Source organism: Dendrobium catenatum, unplaced genomic scaffold (genome assembly GCF_001605985.2).
Source record: "Dendrobium catenatum unplaced genomic scaffold, ASM160598v2 fragScaff_scaffold_993, whole genome shotgun sequence".
NCBI classification, from domain to species: Eukaryota; Viridiplantae; Streptophyta; class Magnoliopsida; order Asparagales; family Orchidaceae; genus Dendrobium; species Dendrobium catenatum.
Window position 1 is genome coordinate 1,277,280 of NW_021319455.1, and position 9,303 is coordinate 1,286,582.

At 35.3% G+C, this 9,303-nt stretch overlaps 1 protein-coding gene across 1 annotated transcript; it reads left to right on the top strand.

Moving 5' to 3' along the window:
* Positions 1 to 7,542: 7,542 nt before the first annotated feature.
* LOC110094461 (probable WRKY transcription factor 53) lies at positions 7,543 to 9,280 on the top strand. The gene is made up of 3 exons (XM_020819712.2): positions 7,543 to 8,007; positions 8,098 to 8,226; positions 8,545 to 9,280. The coding sequence occupies exons 1-3, from the start codon at positions 7,709 to 7,711 to the stop codon at positions 8,996 to 8,998; spliced, it is 882 nt and encodes a 293-aa protein (XP_020675371.2). The 5' UTR covers positions 7,543 to 7,708; the 3' UTR covers positions 8,999 to 9,280.
* The last annotated feature ends 23 nt before the right edge of the window (positions 9,281 to 9,303 follow it).

The window sequence follows — 9,303 nt, forward strand, 5'->3', positions numbered from 1 at the left end:
TGCTCATGGCTATGGCCAAAGAGGTGAATACTTAGATTTATCTACTAGTTTTGGTACCATTTGATTTATAAAATAATAGCTCATAGATATATTTTATAGTTATATCAAGAAAGTCAATAGTCTTGGTAGATAGCCTACTATTCATTTTGATTGATACAATAACCTCACTAATGCTTTATTTATGGCATATCTATAGACACATCATGGAGTTTGTGGTTTCATTTGGGACGGTTTTTTACCATCTTTTAAAGCTGCTTTTTAATACAAAATTTTTAGTTCAAAAATTTTTTGTTCTAAAAAGTTGTTTTAGAAAGTAATAAAAAAGTTGCAACTTACGTCACGAGAAAGTTGAAATTGACAACTATCATGATGTATGTAACTTTGGTTGTGTTCTTCTACTAATATTTTGTAAAAATTGTAAGGAATAACTCAATTGTTGATTATTTACAAAACATTCTAATTTCATTAAGGAAAATAAGGCGTTTTCACAAGGTGAATTTATTATGTGCGGAGTCCGGATGAGAAGAATCGTTCAGACTGTGAGTGTACACACTGTATACACACAGAGTGATATTGATTTGATATATACTATGTATAAATATGTATATAGTGTGTACACTCATATGTCGGGATAATTTTTTCGATTCGGACTCCACACAGAGCAATTTCTCTTTTCACGAGACCAACCAAGTCCACCTTCATCTTCCTTGGAAGTACCCAATTCCTTCGTGGAAGTAACCTCTCTTTTGCTACTTTGACTTCATCATATAACAGTTTCTACACAGAAATCATTTCATAGGCATAAATGAGCTAAAGCCTCTCTATAAACTAGCAAGAATTCAAGACCTCTTCCCTTCGAGGAAATTTTTGGAAGCCTAAAGTGGCCGTGTGTTAACAGGCCACCTCATTAGTAGAGAAGACTAATCATTGACTGTAATTATTGATTATATCTTAATCTTCTTTTTAATGATAGATTAATTATATCATAAAAGATATAGTTCACACTCTAAAATATTGATTTATAGTCGTGTAAACAGGTAGAAATGCCAATGTTCATTAACCTGAAATCCTAATGATAAACAAAAGTTAGCATACATGATAATTATTAGGTGTGTCAATAGATGACCCGATTTAAAAAATTCAGGTTCGGATTAATTTGTTTATTATCGGTATGAGTTTGGGTTAGATCTTTTGATTCATTTATTAAATGAGCCGTGATTAGGTTGTCCTGTGAACCCGTTTTGACTTGAAAATAATTTGTTTAATATATTTTTCTTTTCTTTTTTTTACTTATGGGTTTACTTTTCTTTGATAAAAAATTCTAAATTTTATATTTAATAAGATATAAATTTTTTTAAAGTCAAAACAAGTTAATGGGTTGTATTCAAGTTGATTGGATTCAAGTTGGACCTGAATTCAACCCATCAACTCGTTTCACACCCCTAATAATTATGCTAGGTGTACATATAATAAAATATTCCCAAATTAACATTACAAAGTTGTGATTTATTATTTTTTTTTTTAAAGTTGTGGTATTTCACAATTTTTTAAAATTTAGGGTTAATTTAGAATTGTGTTCTTTAATTGACTAAATTTAAAAATTTTGAAGCTTAAACTTCAAAAATATGTTAAATATAATTATATTATTTTAAGGCAAAATAAGTGCAAAAGAAATTATTAATTTAAGGTCTAAGTTTAATTTTATTGATGGAAATATATTATTTCATGATATTCTGATACATTGTGGATTAGGATAAGGATATATTTTTTTTATACGTATCCTTAATTTTATGTGCCACATATTATAGCTTAGTACAAATAAACTATAAGGCAATGCAACAAAATTAAAGAAATATATAACTAAACTATTGGGAATTATTAAATACAATCATTACAGAAAAAAAAGTGCAAAATTCTATTATTTAAATCATATTTTCTAATAATTTAATTATATTTATCTTATATTTTTTAAATAATTTAATATTTTAATTATATTGAGAGATAATATATGATCACACATAATTATAACTATCTTATTTTCTTTTACTTTCAAATATTTAAAGATTATCTATAAATAAAAAATCTTAATTATTATTTTGGATAATTTAGATGTAGCTAATTTTAATAATTTATATTATATTAAATAATTTTAATATCATGAGATTAATTACTATTGATATATCATCAAAAATTTATCTTGATTGGACACAAATCTCGAGACAAAATTAAGTTGAAATTTTCTAAAATTAAATTCGAGGCCATCCGAACTCCGATTTCAACAAACTTATAGTCGAATTAAACGTCTCAAAAAGACGAACCCAACGACACCAAATACGACACAGAGCGAGTCTGAATGGGCCCAAATTGAAGACACGAAGTGCATTTGAAAGGTTCAAACTATAAATTGGATGATCAAATGATTTTTAAATGTGACATGCTTATAATCAAATCTTGTGGCTTGACGAGACAAATCCAACGAGCCCAAGATCGTGAATTTTGACATCATTAAGGCACTCAAATACTTGATAAATGGTCTATAATCAAGGGAGTCAATATCGGCTGTCCATTCAAAATACTCCCAACATGCCCTTGATATTCTCACTATTTACTGACCATGCCACTCCCAAAAAATTATAAATAGACCTCTCATTCTTTATTGAAGGGAAACTAAGCAAGGAAATAAAGACGGGAAAAGAGAAAGAAGGAAGAGTCATTAAGGCACTCAAATACTTGATAAATGGTCTATAATCAAGGGAGTCAATATCGGCCGTCCATTCAAAATACTCCCAACATGCCCTTGATATTCTCACTATTTACTGACCATGCCACTCCAAAAAAACTATAAATAGACCTCTCATTCTTTATTGAGGGGAGACCAAGCAAGGAAATAAAGAGGGGAAAAGAGGAAGAAGGAAGAGAAATATTAGATCTCTCTTTTCACCAAGCAACTTCTCGATCACCGCTTAGCCACCAATTGTTGCCGGACTTTCGTCGGACTTCAGCCCGACCACTAATTTATCGCCGGACTTACACCCGTCCACTGATTGTCATCAAATTTGCTCCTAACCACCATCGCCGACTATGATCTTTTTGACCCCCGTCGCCCGCCAACTACGATCCTTCCAGACACTTTCAATCGACTATGATCTTTTTGACCACTATTGCCCGTCGACTATAGTTCTTCTAACCTTCATCGTCGACAATGATATTTTTAACTACAGTGACCTTCCGATCTCCATCACCAAATAATAGTTTTTCTAACCTCTGTTGCCTGTTGACTACGATCCTTCCAACTACTGTCTCAAGACTACTATCTTTTCGACCTCTATAGCTCACCGATTATGGTTCGTCAGACCTCCATCACCTGACAATGGTATCTTCGACCTCCGTCTTTCGTCGACCACGGTCCTTCCGACCATTGTCACCCGACCCGACCACGGTCTTCACAACCTCCATCGCCTACCGACTATGGCCCTGCCGACCAAACAATTATGTCAATATTGATTCTTCCAATTCTCACTAAGTAATGCACTCTATATGATGTATATTTGCTACATCAAGGCAAGGCTTTCCCCCTAAGGAAGGGCCTCACTTGTAATCGACTAAAAATACTAGTGGATTCATTCAAACTGGGCCAAGTCTCATGGTTTTCCCCCTTTTAAGGGTCTCCACATAAAAAATTTGGTGTCTCTTATGAATGTCACACCCTTCTCTTTTATCTGATTATGTGCTGGATCTTCGTACAAATCTAAGATGTTAAACTTTATACTTCTATATTACCGTGAATATTCTAGGATGCAATAACTATAAATCTTTATATATATAACAAGATAATAAGCTGATAGTCTTTTCTTTAAATACTATGGTTTGTGATAATATCTTGTAATAGCCCAAACTCTTAACTATCGACATATTGTATGCTTTGGTCTAATAGCCTCACGATTTTATTTTGTTGGTGTAACTTTTCAGGTGTCACCATCCTAGGATTTCTCTTAGACGAGCATGCTTAATTATGAAGTTTTTTAAATGAAATTCTATTAGACTAAAAACACCTCGATGTTTAAGAGTTTAACTTCTTTTTGCTTAAGTGATTTCATAATCTTCCCATACTTAAGTAATTGACATCCTCACCAGTATCTTTATACTAAAATCATCTACCATTCAGATAAGATTCTAAAGGTGGCCCCTACAAGTTCAAGCGATGACTCTCGCCACAAAGCACTTTGTCTGGTGTAGCACTTTGCCTTGTATGTCACTTAGTTCTCATCTTCTGCTAGTGTATTGCCCTGATATTATTTGCAACAGTCTAAACTCTTAACAATCAAGATATTATCAGCTTTGACCTAATCACATAATGAGCTTATCCTATTGGTGTAACCTCCCAAGAGGTCACTTATCTCAGAATTTCTCTAGGTTGAGTACGCTTAATTATAGAGTTTCTTAATAAAATTCTAATAATTAAACCAAAAGGTGTCTCGATGTTTAAGAGTTTAGCTTCTTTTTACTTAAGCGATTTTATAATATTTAAGATTTTGATTATATATATAATTTATATATTTTATTTTGCTAGACTGATCTATATTGATAATTTTAAAGAAGGTTTAATATATTAGATATTAGATTAGAGGTAAAAGAATTAATTCTTGCAATTAAGGTCTTGGGCTTTACACCTAGTCGAGCGATAGAGGTCGAATGAACCATAGTTGAATGATGGTGGTATGAGAATTGTAATTGGTGGGTGATGGTGGTTCGAGGACCATAGTCGACTGACAGTGGTTAGAGTGACGTAGTTGGCAGGCGACTAAAGTCAAAAGAACCATACTTAGGCGACGGTGGCTCGAGGATCGTAGTTGGCAGGCAACTGAGGTTGGAATGACCTTTGTCAAGTGGCAATGATCTAAGAATTATACGTAGGTGATGATGGTTCGAGGGTGTAGTCGGTCGATGATGGTTAGTGGACTATTAATTGGGTGACAAAGGTTGTAGGGATAAATATCGGATGGTGTCGTAGGGACTATAATGGGCAATAGTGGTTACAAGGACAATAGAAGGGGCATCATGGCCCGAGGATTGCATTCGGGCAATTATGGGGTTTAAGGATTATAGTTGATGAGTGATAGAGGTTAGAAGGATCATAGTAAGGCTTCTGATGTCCAACAACGATGGTCGGGTGATGGGCTAACATCAACGATTGGCTGGCGAATATTCGACTGTAGTGGCCAGATGGAGGTTTATGGTGGAGACTTAGCAATGCGGGTGATGGGTTTTTCCCCCTTTAAGGTTTCAACATAAAAAATTTGGTGCATTTTATGAACGCTACACCCTTCTCTTTTATTTGATTATGTGTTGGTTCTTTGTATAAAGCTAAGATGTTAAACTTTATACTTCTCACCATGAATATTCTAGGATGCAATAACTATAAATCTTTATACATATAACAAGATAATAGGCTAACAAGCTTTCCTTTAAATATTATGATTTGTGGTGATATCTTGTAATAGCTCAAACTCTTAACTATCGAGATATTATATGCTTTGAACTAATGGCCTCACGATTTTATTTTGTTGGTGTAACTTTCTAGGTGTCACTATCCCGGGATTTCTCTTCTTAATTATGAAGTTTCTTAATAAAATTCTAACTATTACACTAAAAGCGCCTCGATATTTAAGAGTTTAACTTCTTTTTGCTTAAGAGATTTCATAATCTCCAATTCTTAAGTAACTGACATCCTTATCAATATCTTTATACTAAAATCATCCACCATTCATATAAGATTCTAGAGATGTCCACTACAAGTTCGAGTGGTGAATCTCACCACGTACCACTTTGTCCCATATAAGGTTCAAGAGATGACTCCTATGTTGTAGCACTTTATCTTGTATGTCACTTAGTTCATCTTCTGCTAGTATATTACCATGATATTATTTGTAACAGTCTAAAATCTTAACTATCAAGATATTATTAGCTTTGACCTAAACACCTTATGAGTTTATCCTATTGGTGTAACTTCCTAGGAGGTCACTCATCTCAGGATTTCTCTAGGATGAGCACGCTTAATTATATAGTTTCTTAATAAAATTCTAATAATTAAACCAAAAGGTGCCTCGATGTTTAAGAGTTTAGCATCTTTTTACTTAAGGAGTTTTACAATATTTAAGATTTTGATATATATATATATATATATATGATATAATAATTATACTTCAGTGATGATGGTTCGAGGGTGTAGTCGGTCGACGATGGTTATTGGGATATTAATTGGGTGACAGAGGTCGTAGGGATCGTAATTGGTTGGTGACAGAGGTCATAGGGACTGTAGTTGATGGAAGATAGTGGTTATAAGGATAATAGAAGGGACATCATGGTCCGAGGATTGCATTCAGGCGATTATGGGGTTTAAGGATTGTAGTTGATGAGTGATAGAGGTTAGAAGGATCATAATCAGGCTTTTGATGTCCAACGACGATGGTCGGGTGATGGCCTGACATCAACAATTGGATGGCGAATACTCGACGGTAGTGGCCGAATGGAGGTTTTATGGTGGAGACTTAGTGATGATGGTTGGGCAGAGGTTTGATGGTGACGATCGGGCTGTAGTTCGACATTAATGGTTAGTTGATGAATATCCGGTGGCAGTGGTCGGACGGAAGTCCAATGGCGATGGCTAGGTAGACGTCCAGGGATGATTGGTCGAAGAAAGTCTGTTGGCAAGGGTCGGGTGGAGGTCCAACGACGGTGGCTAGGTGGATATCCGACGACGATCAGCCAATGAAAATCTGATGGCAGTGGTAGGGTGGCAAGGGTTTGCTGTCGATGGTTTGGTTGGAGCTTCATGATTCTTTAACTTTCAGAACTCTCTTGAATCTTTAGCCCAAGTTCTAAGCCCTTTCTTTTGCAAAGAATACGGATCTATTTATAGATTTTTGGGAGTGATATGACCAGTAAATATGAAGAAGATGCAAAACAAATTTGAAGTGCTTCATCAGATAACCCATACTGATTCCTTCAATCATGGAGCATTTATTTAGCATTGAAGTGTCTTAATGATGTTAGAATTAACGGATCTTATCATCGTTGGATTCATCTCATCGAGCCATTCGATTCGACTGTAAGCATGCCATATTTGAAGACAATTTAGTCATCCAATTACAAATATAGATTTTCACATATGACTCAAGCCCTTAATTTGGGCTCAAATTAGACTAGTTTTTGTATCATTAAATTCATCTTAAATCTCATTTTATTATTCTTCAATACTAAAAAATATTTCAAATACTAAAAAACATTTCAAACAAATCCACGTGGCCCCACAATAATACCTCATCCACACGTAATCATACTTTCCACCTCTAACGTCACTATTCACTACACCTCACGCGTTAACAATCTTTGAAGAGTCTTCCTCCTCACCTCCACGAAGCTTCTTCAACCCCAATAGAAAAGTTATACTCAAAGAACCAGTCAGCATTCCTAAGCCAGATCTCTCTCTCTCTCTCTCTCTCTCTCTCGCTTTTATCTGCCTTTTTCTCCAATGACCAGTCAAATATTCAAAATGCTAAAACAAAAGAACCCAATTTTTCTCAGTCAAACTTCCATCTCCCCCTTAAAACCCCCATAATCACTGCTGCAATGCTTATCTAAACGTTAAGAATTCTCTTCACTTCAAAACTTCAGTTTTGGCCTCCTGTTTCAGCTTGACAAAACGGAAATGGAGAAGAGCCATAGCGAAGACTTAAAAATGCTTATTGATGTACTGAGAGAAGGCAATGGCCATGTAATGGAGCTTGAAGCACACCTTTATAACTACGAGACCTTCTCTTCTGAAACTTGTTTACTGTTATCGAGTAAACTACAATCTACATTCGCCACAGCCATCGCCATTATTAAGCTTATGGAGCAGAGGGGCTTACCGTCACCACCGCCGTCTTCGGCCACTGATAGCCCGCGAAGCCAAAGTTCTGAAAGAAGCTTTAAGGAGCAGGAGCGAAGGGAGATGTGCAAGAAGAGGTTTTTCTCATTGAGCAGATAAAGCTTACTGGTTTTGAGCTCTTAAAACAGTTTTTGAAGATAAATTTCTTGTTTGATTGATGTCTATAGGAAGAGTTTACCGAGGTGGAGCGAGCAAGTGAAAGCTTGTTCTGGTTCAGCCATGGAGATTCCATTAGATGATGGGCATAGCTGGAGGAAGTACGGGCAAAAAGACATTCTTGGAGCTAAGTTTCCCAGGTTGGTTTCTCTGTCAAGTTGTCATTAACAGAGGAAATTCATTTAGTTGATTACAATCTGGTTGGTTTCTCCGAACAAATCTCCATGGAGGTGGCAAAGTCGTTTAATTAATCATAATTTGCTTAACGAGTAATGATCAATACAAATTACTAATTATAAGAAGTCTGCTGTTTATATGTTATAACTGAACAAATCTTCAAAGCAAATCTTTACTAACTAATCTAACTTATCTTAATCACAGATCGCCAAATCATGAAATGTCCATTAATTACAAAAATTAAGAAGTTAAACTCATCATTCTGCTCTCCTAATTCACAGGTGCTACTACAGATGCACCTACCGTCACTCCCATGGCTGTGTAGCCACCAAGCAAATACAGCGCTCAGATAATAACTCCTCCTTATTTGACATCACATACAGAGGAGCTCACACCTGCAACCATGGCTTCCAGAAACCTTCTCCTCTAACTAATGAACAGATTATCCATCAAAATCAGAGCATTAAGGTGAAGACCGAAGCTCTGAGCTCAAATGAACAGAAATCAGAGTCTTCTCCTTACTTCTCTTTCCCTTTGACGCCAAAGAGCTGCTTGAAGCTTGAGAGCAATGTCTTCTCCTCTTCTTCAAATCCAGAGAACTACGAGGGTCTGGATTTGGAGATTGCAGATATTATCTGTGCTTCGAATTCGACTACAAGTTCAGAAATGTTGAAGATAGATTTTGGAGTGGAGCAGTTTGTGTTTGACAGTGAATTTTCCTTTGATTTTTATTAGTCAGAGAGGCTCTGCTGATCTGTTTCTTGCTTCAGAGTATATATAGATTGTATGGTAAGTACGATGTGATCAAATCATGTAAGACCAAAAAGGCAAAAACCTCTCTGCAATTCAAAATAGAGGGTGTTTCTCTCCTTAAAACAGTGATGGTATAAGCCTTTATTCAAGTTTCTCAGTTAAATGTATACTATAATAGAAATTGAGGGGAAAGGGGGTTTGTTTTAAAGTCTTTGCTGGAAAGAATAGGATGAAAAGAAGATGAGGCTGAAGGCAGTTTTGGAATATTAATGGTTAATCTTTTAATG

Bases quoted from the DNA above. Each gene is read 5' to 3' on its own strand.
- LOC110094461 (XM_020819712.2), top strand. From the start codon at position 7,709: ATGGAGAAGAGCCATAGCGAAGACTTAAAAATGCTTATTGATGTACTG. The intron at 8,008-8,097 runs GTTTTTCTCATT...TGATGTCTATAG, and splicing joins AGGGAGATGTGCAAGAAGAG to GAAGAGTTTACCGAGGTGGA. The intron at 8,227-8,544 runs GTTGGTTTCTCT...CCTAATTCACAG, and splicing joins CTTGGAGCTAAGTTTCCCAG to GTGCTACTACAGATGCACCT.